The sequence below is a fragment of the Somniosus microcephalus genome, chromosome 2 (genome assembly GCF_052327205.1).
Source record: "Somniosus microcephalus isolate GS21.2 chromosome 2, FLI_Smic_1.0, whole genome shotgun sequence".
Lineage (NCBI taxonomy): Eukaryota > Metazoa > Chordata > Chondrichthyes > Squaliformes > Somniosidae > Somniosus > Somniosus microcephalus.
In genome coordinates, this window is record NC_140988.1 from 127,861,423 (window position 1) to 127,885,476 (window position 24,054).

At 45.2% G+C, this 24,054-nt stretch overlaps 1 protein-coding gene across 5 annotated transcripts in view; it reads right to left on the reverse strand.

Annotated features, from left to right (window-relative positions):
• Positions 1 to 6,950: 6,950 nt before the first annotated feature.
• LOC147122945 (5'-3' DNA helicase ZGRF1-like) overlaps positions 6,951 to 24,054 on the reverse strand; it is a 153,938-nt gene continuing 136,834 nt past the window's right edge. For 3 of the 5 annotated variants that reach the window (XM_085962226.1, XM_085962225.1, XM_085962229.1), the window contains 2 exons: positions 12,068 to 12,156; positions 6,951 to 8,221 (listed from right to left, as the gene is read on the reverse strand). In XM_085962226.1, coding sequence (XP_085818352.1) covers positions 8,158 to 8,221; positions 12,068 to 12,156 — 153 coding nt within the window. In that variant the 3' untranslated portion in view covers positions 6,951 to 8,157. Of the gene's footprint in view, positions 8,222 to 12,048; positions 12,157 to 24,054 lie in introns of all 5 variants that reach the window. The other 2 variants (XM_085962228.1, XM_085962227.1) reach the window with 1 other exon arrangement.

Here is a 24,054-nt window from a genome sequence, read left to right on the forward strand (position 1 = left end):
GTATAGACACATACTTTATACTGGCGACGAGTAAGGTACGAACTCACCAGTACACGGTGCAACAAAGGAACGGTAGCAGTATGGAGAGAGAAGGAGAGAGGCTTCTTACCAGCCAGCCTGCAGAGTCCAGCGTTGACCGAAGGAGGCCGCCCAGCACTCCGGGTTCGGGAGGAGCGGCAGCAACGGAGCGAGAGAGAGAGGTTTCCAGTGGAGGCTGCGGCAGCTGAGAGAAGAGGCTGAACGGGCGCTCCAGCCACAGGGCAAAAGTCCACCCAGGGCCAGGTAAACTGAAATCCTTCCCGGGGAACGGGAGCTGCAAGGGCCAAAAATAACGACGCTGGAGAGAGGTCATTGACAGCACAGGGAGAAAAGGCGGGAAAAACGCCATCTAGTGGAGAAAGCGGGAAAAGTTTTTTTTTCTCTTCAAAAGTTTCAAATGGCTAAAGAAGGTTGTTTGTCAGCATTTGTTGAGGACACAGAAGAGTGGGATGCCTATATCGAAAGGCATGAACTTTATTGCATAGTAAACAAGGTGGAAGATGACCAAAAGGTAGCAACCTTATTAAATTTTATGGGGGCAAAAACATACGGTCTGCTGAGGAATCTTCTTACTCCAGAAAAGCCAGCAGACAAAATGTACGCCCAAATTGTTGATACGTTAAGGGAACATTTAAACCCTAAGCCACCATTTATAGTGGAAAGGTACTGCTTCTACAGACGCGACCAAAGGAATGATGAGTCACAGGCAGCCTATTTAGCTGAGCTCAGAAGATTGTCCAAACATTGCCAGTTTGGAACCATATTGGCGGACGCGATCAGAGACAGATTTGTCTGTGGCATGTTAAATGAGAATACACGTAAACGGTTGCTAGCCAAGAAACAGCTCAGCCTAGATCAGGCGATTGAAATAGCATCGACCCACGAAGCAGCAGCACAGGGTGCTGCTCAAATACGACAAAACACAACCGGCTATGACACCCATGAGGTGACATTTCACAAAGGTAAATGCTACTGTTGTGGCAAAACCACCCACGACCAAAGTAATTGTTGGTTTCATGATAAAATATGCCGGCAGTGTGGGAAAAAGGGGCATATAGCGAAAGTTTGTCGGTCTGGTACGAAACCCAATCGTGGGGGCAATCCGAGCAGTACCAAGGCAAGGACAAAAATACATAAGATGTCTGACAGTAGCTCAGACGAGTCACAGGAAGGCACAAAAGCAGAGCCTAAAGGTCTGGGATGTCTCAAGTTATATGGTGTAGACAAAACGGAGGACCACAGCACAATGTGGGTTAAAATGAAGGTAGCAGGCGTCGAAGTTAATATGGAGCTGGACACGGGTTCAGCCCTATCAGTAATTAATGAACAAGATTATAACAGGCTGTTCAAATGTATTCCCTTAAAGGATACGGAAATTAAATTAAAAACATATACGGGACAAAAAGTTTACCCGAAGGGGAAAATGCAAGTAACAGTTAAATACAACGGCAGAAAAGTGCCAGGACTTTATTTATACGTCCTACCAAACGGTGGACCACCACTTTTGGGTAGGGAATGGATAAGAAAAATCCATTTCGACTGGAAGTCGATACACGAGTTAAAAGTAGAGACCACCACGGATGATACAACTATTACAAGCAGGCTGTCGAAACTATTGGCAAAAACGCCAGAGGTGTTCCAACAAGGGCTGGGGACCTTAAAGGACATTAGAGCAAAAATAACTATTGCTCAAGACGCAAACCCCAAGTTTTGTAAGGCCAGACCGGTGCCTTATGCCATTCGGCCAGCGGTGGAAGCAGAACTGGATGCCTTAGAGAGTGCAGGTGTCCTTACAAAGATTGAGTGGAGCGAGTGGGCCACGCCCATCGTCCCAGTTATAAAGAAATCTGCAAACACACCGGGGGAACCAAAGAAGGTTCGCATTTGCGGGGATTTTAAGATAACTATTAACCCAGTCCTGCGCACGGTACAGTATCCGCTGCCGCGGATAGAGGACATATTCGCATCGTTAGCTGGGGGTAGACACTTTACGAAGATTGACCTTTGTCAAGCTTATTTACAGATGGAGGTGGAGCAGGACTCGAAAAAGCTCCTAACGATTAACACACACAAGGGATTGTACCAGTACAATCGCCTGGTATTTGGTGTGGCGTCCGCCCCGGCAATATGGCAGAGGACCATGGAACAGGTCCTACAGGGCATTCCAGGAACGCAATGCTACCTGGATGACATCCTGGTGACAGGACAAACGGATAACGACCACCTCGCTAACCTGGAGCGAGTACTTCTGCGGTTACAACAATACAGGCTCGGGCGAACAAGCAGAAATGTGAGTTTTTCCAGGAACGTATCTCATACTGTGGTCACATTATAGATAAGGAAGGCCTGCATAAGTCCCCGGAAAAGATCGAGGCAGTAGTGAAGGCCCCACCCCCTGAGAATGTATCTCAGTTACGATCATTCTTAGGCCTTATAAACTATTACCATAAGTTCCTCCCGAACTTATCGTCCATTTTACATCCACTAAATTCATTGCTGCAAAAGGGAGTCTCCTGGAATTGGGACAAAGCGTGTGAGGCTGCTTTTAAAAAGGGTAAACAACTCATTACATCAAAGGAAGTGCTCGCACACTTTGACCCAAAAATGCCAATGAGGTTGGCATGTGACGCCTCCCCGTACGGTATAGGGGCAGTGTTGTCACACAAATTTCCCAACGGGACGGAGAGGCCAATAGCATTTGCCTCAAGGTCGTTAACTACAGCCGAAAGAAACTATGCGCAAATCGACAGGGAGGCCCTCAGTCTGGTGTGGGGTGTAAAAAAATTCCACCACTACCTGCATGGGCAATGTTTCACACTACTGACGGATCATCAACCGTTGGTGTCGATATTTAATCCAACAAAAGGGGTGCCCCTGATGACGGCCCAAAGGCTACAGAGATGGTCACTGTTCTTAGGAGCACACCAGTACCTTATCGAATATAAGGGTACCAAACAGCATGGCAATGCGGATGGCCTGTCGCGGCTACCCTTGCCTGCCGAGATCAAAGAGATAGTACAGGACCCCATGGAAATATATCATACGGCTGTTATGGAACACTTGCCCATCACCAGCCAATGTATCGAGCGGGAAACACGGAACGACCCGACATTGGCAAGGGTTTACGAATTAACCGTGAAAGGCTGGCCGGCGCAGGGTGACGCATCATTGCCGGCATTTTCGGCAAGGAAGGACCAGTTGTCCGTATGCCGGGGCACATTGATGTGCGGAGCCAGGGTGGTGGTCCCTCAAAAATTACAACATAAAGTGTTGCAGGACTTACACGAAGGTCATCTGGGGGGTGTCAAAATGAAAAGCCTCGCCAGAGCCTACGTCTGGTGGCCCGGCATTGACAGGGACATTGAGGAAGTAGCAAAAGCGTGCCAAGGGTGCCAGATGGTACAGAACGTATCACCACAAGCCCCACTACATCCGTGGGAGTGGCCCTCAACGCCGTGGCAAAGGATCCACGTGGACTTCGCTGGCCCCTTCCTGGATGCGATGTTCCTTATTGTAGTGGACGCCCATTCAAAATGGCCGGAGGTCATAAAGATGTCATCAACGACAGCCGAAAAGACGGTCGCAGTCTTAAGGACCATTTTTGCCCGGAACGGGGTGCCCGAGCAAGTCTGTTCGGACAATGGGCCACAATTTGTGGCAGAAGAATTTCAAGCATTCCTAAAAAGGAATGGAGTGCAACATTATACGTCCGCACCATATCACCCGGCTACAAATGGGCTGGCAGAGCGATTTGTACAGACTTTTAAAAAGGCCATCAAGGCGATGGGGGAGGAAAGGTTGCCACTACAACACAAGGTGGACAACTTCCTATTCGCATACCGTAATGCTGCACATACGGTGACCAACCAGGCCCCCGCCGTCATGTTCTTTAATAGAAGGTTAAGGTCTCGCCTTGAATTGCTCAGACCAAACATTCGGAGAGATGTGGAAAACCGAGTATTTCGTAGGGCTCCTGACAGACAGACACGGAGCTTCGAGGTGGGGCAGCAAGTGTTGGCCCGTGATTATAGGAATGAAAAGTGGCGGTCTGGTACGATAAAGGCCCGCCAGGGACCCTTGATGTACACAGTTGAGACAGGGGAAGGCATAATCAGACGACATGCTGATCAACTTGTGGAGTCCAGAAACCCAACTGATTCACTACCTCAAACGTCTCAGCACATTGTTACAGCGGAATCACGGCCCAGCTTGTCGTTACAGAGGTCTCAGGATTGTGAGGAGTTTAGCACTCCAGTGATCTCCACGGCACAGGATGTGCCATCAGACACCAATGAGTCCAGCGATGAAGGGGTGACGGAAGTACCGCCGCCTACACCGAGACCGACTAGAGAGACGTTATCCTAGTCGAGACAGGAGGCCTCCTCAGAGACTGAATCTATAACATGTTTCTGTTTATATATATATATAAGTAGACAACTCTTGATGTAAATATGTTATGTATATTGTGTTACCAAATGTTATTAGCCCTAGTTATGGGGCATCTATTGACTTAATTGCACAGTTACGTTTTAATTAAAAGGGGAGGAATGTTGTGTATGTAATAGGTATGTTACTTTAAACCTATGGCCAGGGCAGCACTACTTTGTAGGGCGTAGTGATACCGTAGTACCACTCCTGGCCATAGGGGTATAAATAGTACTGTGGGTACTGATCTCCCCTCAGTTTCCCGCCTGTTGGTATTAAGTAAAGACCTATGTTGAATCTTCCAAGCTGTCTCGTCATTATTGCATTAAGTATAGACACATACTTTATAATACTCACCTCTACACTCTTGCACTCATCACTTACCTTCACACCACCCTTTTGCATCCCCCCCAACCCCCGCGTACCCAGTACAGGTTATTAATCCCTTATCTGAAACCCTTGGGGCCAGATGTGTTTCGGAATTTGGAATTTTTTGGATTTCAGAACGGTAGGGGTATCTGCAGCTCTTTTTGACATTTTCAGTGAAATTAAACTCAAAATCACAAAATAACAAAAAATATCAGAGAGCAGCAGACGCACGTGTGACTGGTAGCAGCACTGAGACACAACTGACGCCTCACACCTGCGTGGGTCAAGCATCGGCCGTGTCGGGTCATGTTTGGCGCCACTCGGGTCATGTCGTGCACACGAGTGACGCTCCATGAAAAAATTTTCGGCTTTCAGAGCTTTTCGAATTTCGGAATTGCGGATAAGGGATTGTGGACCTGTACTCGCTTCACTGGCGTGTTTTGGAGCCTTCGGGAAGCCCGCACTTAAGGGCAAAAAGGGGATAATCCTATTTTCTGCCTTTTAGCTACCTGTTAACAGGATGGCTATCCGTCTCCTGGGAAGATGGCGTGGAGGCGGGTTGGGCACCCACCCCCAAATTCTGCCATTTTCCTGGCAGTCCCGCCTCCATACCCGCCTCCCCAGGGCTGGCAAAATCGCCCCCTTCATTCCCCACTATTTCCAGAATGTTTTTTGTGTCCACTTCCATGAGGACAGATACAATTTGTTTAATGTCTCTGCCATTTCCTTATTCCCCATAATTTCTCCTGTCTCTGCCTGTAAGGGGCCCATGTTTACTTTCGCTAATCTCTTCCTTTCTACATACCTATAGAAGATTTTTCAATCTGTTTTATGTCTCTTGCTAGTGTACTGTCATATTCTACTTTCTCTCCCATTATCAATTTCTTGGTCCTCCTTTGCAGAGTTCTAAAATCCTCCCAATGCTCAGGCTTACTACTCTTTTGTTGTTAACATTATGACTCTTCCTTTAATCTGCTACTGTATTTAATTTCTCTTGTTAGCAATGTTCCCGCTAATATTTTTTTGGGCCGCGCAGCCCCTTTAACAGGCTGCATGGCCAATTCAAAATTCCGCGCATGCGTGGTTTTTTCCATTTAAAAGCCGGTGAGCCGGCTGCGCAGGACCTCCAGAGCGCTGCACGGCTGAAAGGGAACATTGCTTGTTAGCCATGGTTAGACCATTTTTTCCATGGGGTTTTTATTCCTTAAGGGAATGCATATTAGTTCTCAATTATGAATTATTTCTTTAAATGTTTGCCAAAGCTTATCTACCATCACATCTTTTAGCCTAGTTTCCCAACCTACCTTAACCAACTCGCCTCTCACACCTAGTTTGCTTTGTTCAGATACAAGACCCTAGTTTCGGGCTTAACTAAATCACTCTCAAACGCAATATAACATTTTATCATATTATGATTGCTGTTCCCTAGGGGCTCCTTTACTACAAGGTTCTTAATTAACCCTGTCTCATTGCACAATACTAGATCTAAAATAGCCAGTTCCCTAGTTGGTTCCTCGACATACTGATCTGGAAAACTATCTTCAATGCATTCCATGAACTCGCCCTCTGCACTCTTCAGGTGTGAAGAAAAGAAATTTAACTGTGGGGGCAACACAACTGAGCCCTATAGCATCCTCACCTGATGCATAGTTTCCTGCAGGGGCCATTGGACAGCAAACAATAGTGGGAACCTCAACTGATTTTTTTAACCCTCTGTACGCTGAGACCAATTATAGCACCATTACTCCTGCAGTTACCAACTTCAGATAACTCAGCAAAGAGGTTTCTGGCACTTCCTTGGTCTCTAAAGCTCAGCCATGCACTACTTTGAAGGACTCTGTAGATCTGAAACCACCAATAATGATCTCTACATCACCAAAATACAATTGAACAATTCTTTGATGAATTTCTTACAATGTCCATAATCTTTGAAATAAATATTTCTTACTAATTTATTAAAAACAGCTATTTCTTGCAATATATACAAGTATGTGAAGTACACATACAATTTATAAGCTAGTTTCCTCCACTGCAAATGTTATTTACAGTACTAAAGGAAGTGAAAGATTTTTTTCAGTGTTTAGAACAAAACAAATGATTGAAAGTGGTAACATAAATAGATATTAATTAATTTTTATTTCTCTAAATGTGTTCTGTACAATTCATATATTTTATCAATCAGTAAAATTTTCATTGTTGTTATATTTTATAACATTTATTATTGTTTATATTATAGTAAGTTTAGATAATTTTCTTAAACATTCTATACAATATGAACATTGATTTCCTGCTATTTAAACAAATAATTAAAATGAGTATTTAGTGTATGGCAAGATGTCCAAAGATGGCAGCGTTTCTCAAGTTTGTAATTATCTAAAATATATTACTACTGTACATACAACTAAGTATTTACAAGTGGCCCTGTGGTTTTAGTGCTGGGTTTGTTAACAAATGGCCGTCTGTCACTCATATCCATTTATTACAATTGGGTTAACTGTCGTCAGTTCTTGGCCAGGTTGGTAACTGGAGAGCTTTATGATTGATCAATTCTAAAAGAAAAAATATGCTAGAGTGGCACAGTGGATTAGCACTCCGTTCTTTCTTCTCTCAGACTAGAGTTCAAATCCAGCCTAGAATAAATGGCTGAAAGTGTCCTCTTATTCTGCCTGCTGAAAGAGTCTTACATAAAATGAATAAGGACAGCCGCAACCTTGCTCCTAGTAAGCAAAACCAGAATAGGAGCTTTAACCATATTATAACTGACCTAGGATTACTTGGCTTCCCTAATACCAACATTCTTTGCCTTACCAGATTAACCAAAATATAATATAGAGAGAGAAAACTCCACAAATCAAAATGATCCACCAAATTATTATCATGGAACAGCAGCTGCAGAGAAGTCTACTGTCCAACCTTCCTGTTGAAGGTCTTATTTGTAAGGCGTGCAGAAGAAGTTATTTGAGTAATTTAAATGACAGCATATAGGTTTGTTTCTTAACTTATATAGTCTAGATACAAAAGTTGCATTTGTCATTATAAAAAGTACAATTAAATACAACAATAACGTTATTCGTTTCTTTCACCAGGAAGAGTCTCCAACTACTCCTGGTCAGGATGATCCACATATATCACATTTTGTATTGCTGCTTATAGTGGGACAGGAGGCAAAAAGTTATTATGTTCTTCCACATCCTCTAGACTGAATTCTATTTGATCGATTTTGAATTATTCCATCTTGTCCATCAAAATCCAGTTGCATTTTTTTTCAGACCAAACTATGTGAAATGGATGCGCTTGTGTCGACTTAGTACAATCTTGCTGCTGTCATTCCACACAGTATTCCCGATATTGATTTTCCATCGTTGGCAATGCACTCTGTTCTTCTCCGCTGTTGAAAAATGTAACAATATATTTATAAGCCATATGTAGGCATTTTAGTTAGGTTTCTTCTTACGAAGTGTAAAGAGAACTCTTGCGAAACAGTTCCCACCTACAGTATACAGAGGCTGCAATCCCAGCAATCAGCTCTGGGAGCAGCACAGAGAGCTGTTCCTGTGCATTTGCCAATGGACTCATCTAGGAGCAGGTTGGGGATGGGTGGGCATATTAATAGTAATGAAAGGGAAAGGGGAAATGGATGGCAGTGAAAGTGTGTGTTGGGGGCGGGGATGACAGTAAAATGGGAGATTGGGTAATAAAAAAAGGATTGTCCCTCCAGTGCAAGTGAAGGAATGTTGTGTGTACCAACTGCTGAAGTTACAAAGCCCATATTAGCTATATATTTTTTCACATATCAGGTGTGTTCTTGAGTTATCAGCTATTTTTTCTGAAGCTGATGATCACTTTTGTTCATTTTCTAGATTGGCATGAATGTTGCTGCCATTGAGCCCGATTCAAATCTGATTTGAAGGTGTCTTGGACTGGGTGAAACTCACTGCAAATTGAATAAATTCTTTCACTATGGCACTGTTAAAGCAATGTTATTTTAATTTTATATTATAAGCCCTAAAAGTTGAGCTTTTCTTGAAACCATCAATGTTTTATCTATGAGTAATAGAAGGCTATTATTTAAAACTTTAGTCAGCTCAATTGTCTGTCCCATCAAGTGGAAGTTGTCTGGTGCTGGATGCCATATCTACCTGTCCAGCTTGGATGATAAAACCCTTTGATGAAGAAACATGATCATACTGGCAGTGCAGTGCTCCAATATAGACTCATACTTTCCTCACTCAAGGGGACAACCAGAATCAGTGTCTGAGTAAACCCCATCACAATTTCATCAACTGACGCTGAAGTTGCTAAAGCCCTGTACCAACTCCAAAGCATCCATTTTTTTTTTGCAAGACCCAATGAGTGGAAATGGCAAGAGAGGTAAAAAGAAGCTGTTGCTCCATGAAGGTGTCCAGAAAGTGAAGTCTGTGACTCTTGACCCTGAAACAATTTAACTCTGGATAACCCCAATGTTGCATTTTGTGCTTAGTGATCTTTGACAGCCTATTCATGGCCCATTATAAAAGATGTAATAGCAGAGCACTTGGAAAGCAGTGACAGGGTCGGACAAAGTCAACATGGATTTACAAAAGATAAATCATGCTTGACTAATCTACTGGAATTTTTTGAGGATGTAACTGGTAAAATAGATAAGGGAGAACCAGTGGATGTGGTGTATTTGGACTTTCAGAAGGCTTTCGATAAGGTCCCGCATAAGAGGTTAGCGTGCAAAATTAAGGCACATGGGATTGGGGGCAAGGTATTGACTTGGATAGAGAACTGGTTGGCGGACAGAAAGCAAAGAGTTGGAATAAACAGGTCGTTTTCCAAGTGGCAGGCAGTGACTAGTGGGGTACCGCAAGGATCGGTCCTAGGACCCCAGCTGTTCACAATATATATTAATGATCTGGATGAGGAAATTGGATGTAATATCTCCAAATTTGCAGATGACACAAAGCTGGGTGGGAGGGTATGCTGTGAGGAGGATGTCATGAAACTCCAGTACGATTTGGACAGGTTGGGTGATTGGGCAGAAACATGGCAAATGCACTATAATGTGGATAAATGTGAGGTTATCCACTTTGGTGGCAAAAACAGGAAGGCAGATTATTATTTGAATGGCAATAGATTGGGAGAAGGGGAAGTGCAAAGAGAGCTGGGTGTCCTTGTGCACCAGTTGCTGAAGGTAAGCATGCAGGTGCAGCAGGTGGTTAAGAAGGCAAATGGTATGTTGGCCTTCGTAGCAAGAGGGTTCGAGTACAAGAACAAGGATGTCTTGCTGCAGTTGTACAGGGCCTTGGTGAGACCGCACCTTGAGTATTGTGTGCAGTTTTGGTCACCTTACCTGAGGAAGGACGTTCTTGCCATGGAGGGAGTGCAGCGAAGATTCACCAGGCTGATACTTGGGATGGCAGGAATGACGTACGAGGAGAGATTGTGTCAATTGGGCTTATACTCACTGGAGTTTAGAAGATTGAGAGGGGGTCTCATCGAAACCTATAAAATTCTGTCAGGTCTGGACAAACTAGATGCAGAAAGGATGTTTCTGATGGCCGGGGAGTCCAGAACCAGGGGTCATAGTCTAAGGATAAGGGGTAAGCCATTTAGGACTGAAATGAGGAGGAATTTCTTCACCCAGAGAGTGGTGAACCTGTGGAATTCTCTGCCACAGAGGGCGGTGGAGGCCAGTTCATTAAATATATTCAAGAAAGAGTTGGATATATTTCTTGAGGCTAAAGGGATCAAGGGATATGGGGAGAAGGCAGGGACAGGGTACTGAATTTGGATGATCAGCCATGATCTCATTGAATGGCGGAGCAGGCTCGAAGGGCCGAATGGCCTACTCCTGCTCCTATCTTCTATGTTTCTATGTCTTGTACAGAGTTTTGCATAGGTTAATTACTGCAGGTTTCCCTGTATGCAGCATTGCTTTGGCACAAATGCTGAAAAATATATTGGAAAACATACTTCCATCATTTTAATATTATAATACATCCATCCATATAAGGGCAGATGTATTGTGCATCACCTATCATTTTCAGCAGAAAATGGGGCAGCTGTAAAACAGGAAAGGATCTGGTGGAATGGTTTCTGACCCATTTACCGCCTCTGTTTTGCCGAGAAATCAGCCGAGGGAGGGTAGAAAATCCCAGGTGGAATGACAATCAGGAGGCCACCATCCTGAATTTCTCTCTCAGAAGACTGCCCAAATAGTGAACGTTAGTACAGTGGTGGAATCCAGGACCCACCTTGTTTATTCAGAAAGACAACTTTTTGGCTAAAGACAGAAAAATTAAAGTAAACTTGAACACAATGGCCTAGAAATTTCAAGTGAAAAACGGGCACTGAAGGGTCCAATGTGGCAGGCGGCATGCATGTGTCCATTCCGTGCCGGGTATGCGCTGCACTCCATATTGGTTAGGGCATACTGCAGTTACCAAGAGCACCTGCCTGAAACTTGCATTGGGCCATTTGGATATGCAAATCGGGGGTTTAACGCCTATTTCAAGGCCCTTTATGAAACTGGTTCCCGACTGACCGTAGCATGCACCGTGCATGCTGTGGTTAGTTTTCTCAGTCAAAAAGCAGTCAAACCAGCGGTCATTACCTGCATGTGGGGACAAGAGGAGCAGGAGTGCTCCTCCTGGCTTCACATTAAACTTGCGTGCCACTGCTGGCCACCAGGCAACCCCCTCTCAATCGCCTCCCCCTCCCCCAACTCACTGTGGGCCCAGTGCCGGCATCCCCGCTGGCCGACTTTCACCCTCTTCAGGACCAACGCACGGCCTCTTGGGGCATGACTGGCACCCCCAGCATGCCAGTCACACCCTGATGAAGCAAGAGGACCAATTTCATGTGGTTCTCTTGTGCATGTTTCAGCGCGGCAGTTCATGGCCACCATTGAGTTTACTCCCTAACTCAGGCACGAACCAATTTCCAAGCCAATACGTCTGATGGACACAGGAAGGCGTCTGCTCTCAACTGGAAAAGAAGTGACAGTATATAGGACAAATGTGCCTTTTCAATAGCTCTGACTGATATTCCAGTAACACATCAGCTACACTGAAACTAATTAAAAAAGGACATCATATCTGTAATTCTTCCAATTGGCACCTGGACTACCCTACTGCTATTTGGGTAGATGCAAATAAAGACTCATTAGTACTGAATCTTCTTGTCAATTTGGGAGGCACACATGCACACACACTTTGCAGGTTAGCTCACATGTGCAGTTATGAATCACCTGCCAGTAGCCTGTCTGCTTGGATAATTTGCACAATTCTGCACCTCAGGTGTTTTATTTCCTTCAGCGTTTTCTGTGATATTAACAGCCTGTGAGGTAAAAAAAAACTTACATGAAAATAAATGTTAGATTGTACTTAAATATACTAAATTGATAAGTATTGCATTTTAATCATTTAGAGCAGTCATAATGATTTTAAGCCTAGACCAATCTGTCATAACTGCTTGCAGATAAAAGATCAATGCACTGAGCTTAAACCTGCACTCCTCCAGAATTTTTACTGCAAAAGGTAGCAGCACTGCTCTTGTAATCATGAGTTCCTGAACAAAATGTCAAATAACAGTGCATTAATATTTAAACAGAAAAGGCTGTAAATACTCAGCAGGCCAGGTAGCATCCGTGGAGAGAGAAACAGAGTTAATGTTTCAAGTCTGTGACTTTTTGTCAGAACTGGAAAATGTTACTGATGTAACAGGTTTTAAGCAAGTGCAGGGGCAGGTAAAGGTTGGGGGGGGGCGGAGAACAAAAAGGGAAGGTCTGTGATAGGATGGAAGGCAGGAGTGATTAAATGAACAGCAGAACTATTGCCAGCATCTGCTGTGCATTAATATCACTGTTTTGCCCCGTGAATGAAAGATGTAACAGTGTAGCAATATTATCATATATTACTGACAAGCCAGTTGGATAAAGAAACAGTGGGTACAACAACGTGCACAATTTTAAGACAAACCTCTTTAAATAATAGCAAAATACTGCGGATGCTGGAAATCTGAAATAACAACAAATGAAGGGTCCCAGACCTGAAACGTTAACTCTGTTGGATGCTGCCTGGCCTGCTGAGATTTTCCAGCTTTTTCTGTTGTTACCTCTTTAAATAAACTGTAAACTGTGCTGATAATCCATTAACACAGGAAGCTAATAAATTTCAATTGAGTAAAAATGTACTTACCCTCTTCTTCAAAGACATTTTAAAATAAATGTAATTATGGACATTGTGTGCCAAAGAAAGAAAAAATACATTATCCAGATTAGTGAAAGTGGTAGAGGCCAATTTTCCATCTCAATTGTACCTCATAAATAGATGCACAAAGTGGAACAGAGTGAAAAAGTGGGTGAATATTTGTTACAGAAAAATGGGCAGAGATCCAGTGTAACACTTGAGCCATGCAGGAGCTTCACTGTAATACTGTACTGAAATTGGGTGGGGACGGGGTGGAGGTGGTGACATTTTATCTTGCACACTATTTGCCAACGTCATGTGTGCACATCACTGGGTGATTTTCATGCACATGTATAACAGATTTTCAGGGTTGCTACGTGATTAGCTATATGGAATTTTATTTAAAAGGCAGAGTAAGAGGATTCAATGAACAGTTTTCAGACCATTTTGGCACTTCTGTTCTTTTTCTGCTGCCTCTTAGATTTTCACGAGCGTTTAGTAATTGTTCTGCTGCTGCCTCTTTTTTCATACAGGGCCATTAGGGCCACAATGGGTTGGTCTAGTGGGAAATCCCCATTACTCAGCTTTTAGGAGGAAAGGGAGGATAACCAACAGAGACACACCAGGCAGGTCAGGCTGCACCAGAAGTCTCCTGTGCCCACACATTGATAGCCTTACACCCTTGACTATAGACAGAAGTGCACATACTTCTGTTTGGGAGAGGATTAGTGCATGTGTAGGCTCCAGTTCCCAAGGAAGACCGTGGCAGAAGACATGATGGCACAAATACGATATTTGAAGGCCTGACTAACCTTAATTCTGGATGGTTCTTTGAAAGTATCGCAATCAAAGTACATGGTTTAAGTGTTACTGCATGAAAGAAAGCATTCCATGGTTATCAACAGCCAGCACATTCCGATTGGCTACGCCTGCCAAGATGCCACCAATCAAACCTACATGCCCTGGCACATCTATCCGCAACAATCTTGGAGAATTGACTTCACAAGTTCTGGGTCAGCAGAGAGCGAGGTGCATAGCTGTGTCATCTGCTGCAAGGACACCAACAGTTAACATGTAGCATAGGACTGGCACAGTCAGTGACAGCAAGGGTCAGCTGCGGGCTCAAACAATTCTCCTTTCCTACATTACAAGAGTGACTCCATTGGCTGTAAAGCACATTGAGACGTCCGGTGGTCGTGAAAGGCGCTATATAAATGTAAGTCTTTCTTTCTTTCCAGACATATGGAGATGGTGCCCTGGAGGGGCAAACACAGGCAATCTTCTCGTAACCACCTCCACTGCACCAGCCATTAAAAAAGGGGGTTAAGTGTTGCGGCATTTACTTGCAGACTCTTATTTGCGAAACCACGTTGTCTTTTGCTTCATTTTCTATCTTCTTCTCCTTCTTAGGCAGTCCCTCGGAACCGAGGATGACTTGCTTCCACATTAAAAATGAGTTCTCAGGTGACTGAGGAGTCCAATGCGGGACCTACAGTCTCTGTCACAGGTGGGGCAGATGGTGCTTGGGTTGACGTGCGCTCATTGCACTGCTTGCACTGGGCTTCCGCTTACTCCCGGCGAAGAGACTCAAGGTATTCGGCGCCTTCTCGGATGCTTCTCCTCCACTTTGTGGGGTCTTGGGCCAGGGATTCCCAGGTGTCGGTGGGGATGTTGCACTTTTTCAAGAAGGCTTTGAGGGTGTCCTTGAAACATTTCCTCTGCCCACCTGGGGCTCTCTTGCTGTGCCGGAGCTCCAAGTAGAGCGCTTGTTTTGGGAGTCTCGTATCGGGCATGCGGACGATGTGACCTGTCCATCGGAGCTGATCGAGCGTGGTCAAAGCCTCGATGCTGGGGATGTTGGCCTGAGCGAGAACACTGATGTTGGTGCGCCTATCCTGCCAATGAATTTGCAGGATCTTGCTGAGGCAGTGTTGGTGATACCTCTCCAGTGCTTTGAGGTGCATGCTGTACGTGGTTCTATCACTTTTTAGTCTTCTCCCATCCAGCCTTTTGAACCTTTCTTAAGGCATCATCACATTAAGTGGCCACTTCCCTTTAAATTAGACCTACACCATAATTTTCCAGTTCATTAGGCTAGTTCCCTACAACAGGCCTAAGTTGCACTTTGGAGCTATGAATAATTACACAAATGAGCTGACACAAGAAAAGTGTACATGCTATTAGCACAGTAAGGGGATACATTTTCATGGGGGCTCTCCCGATCCTCTTCTGTAACTTCAATGGAAGGTCCGTAGAAACCCCAGAGAAATGGCGGAAACGTTACATGGATGGAAAAGAGTCACAAGAAGACAATACAGAGAAGAGCCACGAGGCTGGTCCCTAGTATTAGAGGCCTGAATTACGAGGAAAGACTTCAGTAACTTGGGCTTTTCAGCCTTGAAAGGAGGCAACTGAGAAGTGATCTTATTGAACTAAATATAACAGCTAATAGTATAGAAAGATTAGTCCGGAAACTTACTTCAATCTAAATTGTGAGAGTAGAGCAAATTCAAACCAGTATAAGGCAAACTGAAGACTGATATCAGGATGTTAGCCTTCATCAAAGAATGACCACTTTCTAATGGAATACTATGTAAAAGCTGAGTGATCGAGAAACTGAAGCAGCAAATAGAAATATTTATGAAACATCTGCATTTGTGATTGTGGACGAAAATTTAAATAAGTGGAGAAAAATCTCCAGTCATTTGTGAAATTTTTCATTTGCTCTATGTGCCAGGTTCAGTTCTCAAAGAATCCTATTAATCTTAGCAAGTAACTTTGGGTATCACGTTCTCTTAAAAAAAGGGAAACTTATAAATTGACATTAAGCCACTTTTGGTAGTAAATGAGAAGAAGTTCCCCTCTCTCCCATTTACTGTTGCATTTAAACAATACAATTTTGTAAACCATTACATCTTAACTTACCATGAGTGGTAAATTAAGCTGTCAAATCAGAACACATTTCCAATAGTTTTTTTTTTTTAATTGCCTTAACAGGAATGAAGCCCTTAACATACAAATTACGATGCAGTGTTATCAACAATGGGGCAGAAATTCGGGTCGGGGGCTTGCCGCGCGTGCAAGCCCCCGATCTGCACTTACCCGACGCGCCTGCCGTTCACCACCAGGGACGCCTGGAATTCCTTTTTCAAACAGAAGAATCCCGGGCAGCGTCTGACGTCACGCCGCCCAGGAGTGCAGCCAGCGCGAAGCCTGGAGCGCGCTGTGCAACTGAGACACGCCCCTTGAGGTCTCAGTTTAATAGGACACGCCCCCAATGTTTCTCACAAGCTGCAAAGCATTTTTACTTGCAGAGCAGCATTTCAAATAGGTTTTTGGTATTTTTATGAAGCTTTTGGTAACTTTTATAAACTTTTAAAAACGTTTACATTATTTTGAAGAATCTGAAGTAGTTTTAAACAGAATTAAAGCAATTTAAAGACTTTTAAAAGCCCTGAATTTTTTTCATTCCATTTATTTATTTAGCAACGTCGTCGTCATACATGTCTTCACACTGTTCCCTTTGCGGAACAGTATGAAGTGGTGGAAGGATTTATGGCCGTGATTAACGCTCATTCCGTGACCGTAACCATCTTTGAACCAGCCATTAGGGTGGTTAGTCCTATGGCGGGAGGGTTTAACGGGCTCCCACAAGCTATACGAGGAGGGGGGGCCACCCACACCCACGGACGCAAATATCCCACTGGATGTCAACCCAGAATTTAGAGCCGGAGCTCCGACTCCACTTGCCGGGACTGTCTGGAGCGGGGTTCGAAACCCTACCCCGTCTGGCCCAGCGGCGGGCATCCTACCGCTACGCCAAAGGCCCACTCCGATTAGCAACGTGAAATGGCTGGAATGAGCACAATTCACGGCATTAAAAGAACTCACAATTGAACTGATGATGACCTCAGCAATCTCCTCAACGAGGTGGAGGCGCAGCGCCTGCTCATCATTGGTAATGAGAAGTCAAAGGCGCTGCAAAAAGGACAGATGATAGCTTGGTCTTTTAAGTGGCAGCATAGGGCTCCAGTCACGGGGAGGGAAAAGGCGCAGGAAACGTATGGGTGTCACCTTTTGCGCGGAGTGGGCCTTTTGCGTAGCGGTAAGCATCCCCGCCACTGGGCCAGAAGGAGTAGGGTTTCGAACCCCACTCCAGACAGTCCCGGCAAGTGGAGTCGGAGCTCCAACTATAAATTCTGGGTGGACATTCAGCAGGATACTTGCGTCCGCGGGTGGCCCCCCCCCTCAGATGGGTTGTGGGAGCCCGTAAAACCCTCACGCCATAGGACTAACCACCCTAATGGCTGGTATGAAGATGGTTATGGTCACGGAAGGAGCGTTAACGTGGCCAGAAATCCTTCCACCACTTCATACAGTTCCCGAAAGGGAACAGTGTGAGGATACGTACGACGATGACCTCTTGCGCAATGCACCTCCTTGGACCCTCAGTCGCAGATGCGAGGGGGCAAATCGTGCAATTGTTAAATTTTTCATTTTATTGACATGTAAAATGTTGGCCCAGTAATTCCATTCCAAACGCGTGAGTACGGTCGGGGTACTCATGCATTTGGCCGGAGGAAATGCCGGTTTTCAGCATGCACAGCGCATGCGGGGAAAACCGGCATTTCCTGGCCTCTGAACGAAGGGGTTCAGAGGCAGAACGCGTGTGACTGCACAGGCAGCGCGTGCGCAGTAAAATTCGCCGGTTTCATTCATGCTTTCAGTGAGGTTAAGTCCTTACAACTTACACATGAAAAAAGCATGAGTACAGTTGCTCCAGAGGCTGCGGAGGAAGATATATTTTATCGTGGAGCTTCTGAAAGGCAATATTTTTGTTTGGGAAAGGGAGGAAAGTTATTTTAAGAAATGCTGAGGTAAGTTTTAAAGTTTATTTTTGTTTTTTAAAATGGGTTTTCAGTACTGTAGGTAGAAGGAGCAATTGTGGCTATGTGAATTGAATTTGCTGTGTTTATTAAATGTGAAAATGACTCCAACATTTTTAAGAAAGAAACTTTTCATCAGTAATATATTCTTTTAAGTAATTATGTATGTATGTATGTATGTATATATTCCTTTACTTATGTGTATGAATGTATGTATTTAATTATGACTTTCAGAGAAAGTAACTTATTGGAAAATCATAATTAAATACATACATTCATACACATAAGTAAAGGAATATATACATATACATAAAGGAATATATACGGACATACATACATAATTACTTAAAAGAATATATTACTGATGAAAAGTTTTTCTTAAAAATGTTGGAAATGTTACATTACTCATTTTAGAACAGTCATTTTCACATTTAATAAACACAGCAAATTCAATTCACACAGCCACAATTGCTCCTTCTACCTACAGTACTGAAAACCCGTTTAAAAAAAAAAAAATAAACTTTAAAACTTACCTCATCATTTCTTAAAATAACTTTCCTCCCTTTCCCAAACAAAAATATTGCCTTTCAGAAGCTCCACGATAAAATATATCTTCCTCCGCAGCCTCTGGAGCAACTTTACACATGCTTTTTTCATGTGTAAGTTGTAAGGACTTAACCTCACTGAATCCATGAATGAAATCGACGAAGTTCACTGCGCACGCGCTGCCTGTGCAGTCGCACGCGCTGTGCCTCTGAACCCCTTCGTTCAGAGGACAGGAAATGCCGGTTTTCTCCGCATGCGCTGTGCATGCTGAAAACCGGCATTTCCTCCGGCCAGACGCGAGTACCCCGACCGTACTCACGCGTGTGGAACGGAATTACTGGGCCAATATATTCAATTGCAAAATGGCAACATGGGAAAGAAAACACGCATTGAATCCCCTGGTTCACAAAACAGAGGTGATTTATTAAAAAGGAGGGAAATGGACAATATAGACTCTATATTTTTGACAAGTTTCAATTCCATGGACCCCGTGTCAAACAGACACATTTGGGAAGAAAATGCTATGCAGTCTGACACTAGAAATGTACATGATGGAAGGATGGATGGGTGCAAATGTTTTAGCAATGTCTGAAAGATGCACTCACAAAAAGCTGTGTTCAACCACCAAGCAGAAAGAACAAATGGAGGAGGAACCCAGCCAGCAGACGAATGAGCACAATAACTATTTTTCACTGAAACTTTGTAATGGGTTGGAGATTTTGAGATTGTTGGCACTTCCAGTCATTCTCTTGTGTTACAGATTGGGGTGGTCCATGCCCATCCACCGATAGGCTCACACCCTTGACTACGGACAGAGGTGCACATACCTCAACGTGAAGAAAATGCTATACAATGGGAACGGTAGCGTAGTGGAAATGTCACTGGGCTAATAATCCAGAGGCCTGGACTAATGATCCAAAAACATGAGATGGCAGCTAGGAAATTTAAATTCAGTTAATTAAATAAATCTGTTGTAATTACCAGTATCAATAATGGTGACCATGAAACTATTGGATTGTCGTAAAAACCCATCTGGTTCAATAAGGTCCTTTAGGGAAGAAAATCTGCCGTCCTTAGCTGGTCTGGCCTATATGTGACTCCAGACCCACAGCAATGTAGTTGACTCTTAACTGCCACTTGAAATGGCCTAGCAAGTCACTCAGTTGTAACAAACCGCTACGATACATAGCAAGAAGGAAATCGGACAGACCACCCGGCATCGACCTCGGCACAACCAGCCCAGTCAACCCTGCAAAGTCCTCCTCACCAACATCTGGGGACTTGTGCCAAAATTGGGAGAGCTGTCCCACGGACTAGTCAAGCAACAGCCTGACAGTCATACTCACAGAATCATACCTTTCAGCCAATGTCCCAAACTCTGCCATCACCATCCCTGGGTATGTCCTGTCCCACCGGCAGGACAGACCCACCAGGGGTGGCGGCACAGTGGTATACAGTCGGGAAGGAGTGGCCCTGGGAGTCCTCAACATTGACTCCAGACCCCATGAAGTCTCATGGCTCCAGGTCAAGTATGGACAAGGAAACCTCCTGCTGATTATCACCTACCGCCCTCCCTCAGCTGATGAATCAGTACTCCCCCATGTTGAACACCACTTGGAAGAAGAACTGAGAGTAGAAAGGGCACAGAATGTACTCTGGGTGGGGGACTTCAATGTCCATCACCAAGAGTGGCTCTGTAGTACCACTACTGACCAAGCTGGCCGAGTCCTGAAGGACATAACTGCCAGTCTGGGCCTCCGACAGGTGGTGAGAGAACCAACACGTAGAAAAACCTACTTGGCCTCGTCGTCACCAACCTACAGATCGCAGATGCATCTCTCCATGACAGTATTGGTAGCAGTGACCATCGCACAGTCATTGTGGAGACAAAGTCCTGTCTTCACACTGAGGACACCCTCCATCATGTTGTTTGGCACTACCACCGTTCTAAATGGGATAGATTCAGAACAGATCTAGCAGCTCAAAACTGGGCATCCATGAGGTGATGTGGGCCATCAGCAGCAGCAGAATTGTATTCTACCATAATCTGTAACCTTATGGCCCAGCATATCCCTCATTCTACCATTACCATCAAGCCAGGGGACCAACCCTGGTTCAATAAGGCGTGTAGAAGAGCACGCCAGGAGCAGCACCAGGCGCATCTAAAAATGTTGCAGCTTCCCCAGGCCAACCTGGGGAAGCTGCAACACAGGACTACATGCATGCTAAAAAGCAGAAGCAGCATGCTATAGACAGGGCTAAGCAATCCCACAATCAACGGATCAGATCAAAGCTCTGCAGTCCTGCCACATCCAGTCGTGAATGGTGGTGGACCATTAAACAACTAACGGGAGGAGGAGGCTCCATGACTATCCCCATCCTCAATGATGGTGGAGCCCAGCACATGAGTGCAAAAGACAAGGCTTAAGCGTTTGCAACCATCTTCAGCCAGAAGTGCCGAGTGGATGATCCTTATCGGCCTACTCCTGAGGTCCCCACCATCTTCAGCCAATTCGATTCACTCCACGTGATATCAAGAAATGGCTGAGCGCACTGGATACAGCAAAGGCTATGGGCCCCAACAACATCCCAGCTGTCATGCTGAAGACTTGTGCTCCAGAACTAGCAGCGCCTCTAGCCAAGCTGTTCCAGTACAGCTACAACACTGGCATCTACCCGGCAATGTGGAAAACTGCCCAGGTATGTCCTGTCCACAAAAAGCAGGACAAATCCAACCTGGCTAATTACCGCCCCATCAGTCTACTCTCAATCATCAGCAAAGTGATGGAAGGTGTCATTGACAGTGCTATCAAGCGACACTTGCTCACCAATAACCTGCTCACTAATGCCCAGTTTGGGTTCCGCCAAGACCACTCGGCTCTCTACCTCATTACAGCCTTGGTCCAAACATGGACAAAGGAGCTGAATTCCAGAGGTGAGAGTGACTGCCCTTGACATCAAGGCAGCATTTGACAGAGTGTGGCATTAAGGAGCCCCAGTAAAATTGAAGTCAATGGGAATCGGGGAGAAAACGCTCCACTGGCTGGAGTCATACCTAGCACAAAGGAAGATGGTTGTGGTGGTTGAAGGTCAATCATCACAGCCCCAGGACATCTCTGCAGGAGTTCCTCAGGGCAGTGTCCTAGGCCCAACCATCTTCAGCTGCTTCATCAATGACCTTCCCTCCAACGTAAGATCAGAAATGGGGATGCTCGCTGATGACTGCACAGTGTTCAGCGAAATTCACAACTCCTCAGATAATGAAGCAGTCCATGCCCGCATGCAACTAGACCTGGACGACGTTCAGGCTTGGGTTCATAAGGGGCAGGTAACATTCGCACCACAGAAGTGCCAGGCAATGACTATCTCCCACAAGCGAGAGTCTAACCACCTCCCCTTGACATTCAACGGCATTACCATCACCAAATCCCCCACCATCATGAAACATCCTGGGGGTCACCATTGACCAGAAACTTAACTGGACCAGTCACATAAATACTGTGGCTACAAGAGCAGGTCAGAGGCTGGTTATTCTGTGGTGAGTTTCTCACCTCCTGACTCCCCAAAGCCTTTCCACCATCTACAAGGCACAAGTCAGGAGTGTGATGGAATACTCTCCACTTGCCTGGATGAGTGCAGCTCCAACAACACTCAAGAAGCTCGACACCATCCAGGACAAAGCAGCCCGCTTGATTGGCACCCCATCCACCACCTTAAACATTCACTCCCTCCACCTCCGGCGTACCGTGGCTGCAGTGTGTACCATCTACAAGATGCACTGCAGCAACTCGCCAAGGCTACTTCAGCAGCACCTCCCAAACCCGCGACCTCTTCCACCTAGAAGGACAAGGGCATCAGGCGCATTGTAACACCACCACCTCCAAGTCACACACCATCCTGACTTAGAAGTATATCGCCAATCCTTCATCGTCGCTGGGTCAAAATCCTGGAACTCCCTACCTAACAGCACTGTGGGAGTACCTTCACCACACGGACTGCAGGGGTTCAAGAAGGCGGCTCACCACCACCTTCTCAAGGGCAATTAGGGATGGGCAATAAATGCTGGCCTTGCCACCGACGCCCACATCCCATAAACGGATAAAGGAAACCTCAGTTTGGCAGAGGATTAGTGCAGAAGGAGGCTCCAATTCCCAAGGAAGACCATGACAGAAGACACAATAGAACAAATATATTTGAAGGCCGAATGTTAATTTTGGCGGTTCTTTGAAAGCACTGTAATCGAAGTACATGGTTTAAGTGGTACTGCATGAAAGAAGGTATTCCATGGTGGTCAACAGCCAGCATATTCATATTGGCTATACCTAGATCTAACTGCAGATCCACGGGCTGAATATGGCCCGCTCCATAATTTCAAATAGCTCGCCAAGCCGTTCCTGATTGAAGAACAAAATCTGGCAAAAACATCTTGGCAGCGAAATTCGGCTTCATAGCGCCCCTTTTTTTCGGTGCTACGGGTGCCGTTTTGTGGCCATGCGCACACACTTATGGTGTGGGTGCGCCGGACACCGTTTTGATGAGGTTGCTAGCACGGGAAGCATGCGCTGGAACTATGCAGAGTACGCAGATTGTGACCTCTGTCAGGGCGTAACGTTGCTTTGTCAGCGCTGCCATTTTCGACCTCAACGCTGTAGCCAACGCCCTCTCTCTCTTAATCCCGCAGAGTTGAACATGCGTTCAGCAGCAGGAAGGATCCCCCACCAGTGCTATTTAAAAGGATCATCACCTGCTTTCAGGTTAGTTGCTGATTGATTTCTATTGGCTCTTGGTGAGTTCGTAGAGGTGTTTCTTCTTTTGGGGTCTTAGTTGAAGGAACTGAAGTCTCAAGGGAGTGGTGTGGCAGGTTATTTCAAGGCTTCTGCTCAGACCAGTTGCTCCCAGACATGTGTGTTGTAGTTTGTATCCCCCTTGGCCTGCAGCATGATTGGGAGAATGAGCAGAGGTGACACAGGGGAGGACAAACTGCTTGTAGAGAGTGGAGTGGGAGAAGGGCTTCCAGCAGGAGGCCATATCCACCCAGGGTCTTCAGGGAGAACTTCTCCTGCCTCAACCTCAGCGAGGAAAAGTGCATGCGACATCTCCACTTCACTAAGGAGGTGCTCACTGAAATCTGCCACCTGTTGCAGGCAGGCCTGCAGTCTCAGGATTCTTCAATCAGGAACGGCTTGGTGAGCTATTTGAATGCAAGGACGACATTGCCATTGGCTGTGAAGGTGAGCGTGGCCATGAATTTTTATATGTCTGGCTTGTTGTGTCTGTGTGTTGATAGAGACACTGAAGACAGGAGTTGGTTTCATAGGTGTTTACTAAACAAAGTCTGGAGGGGAACTAACTGATACAATGTGGCGTTGCCACATTGGGGAAACACTGTGTATGTAGATAAACCTGTATAATCCCCTTTTAGCTGCTGTATTCCCCTCCCCCCGCAAGACAGTTGCAAGCTGAGAGGAATAAGGCACGTTCAGACTTGCCTGCTGCTGAGAAGGAAAACCAATCAGGTTCCAGCAGGTGACCAATCCGTGAGTCATCACAGGTTCGCGGGCTTCACGAATTCAGTACTGTATTGTGAGAGTTGGAGTAAAGACCTATTTCTTGTA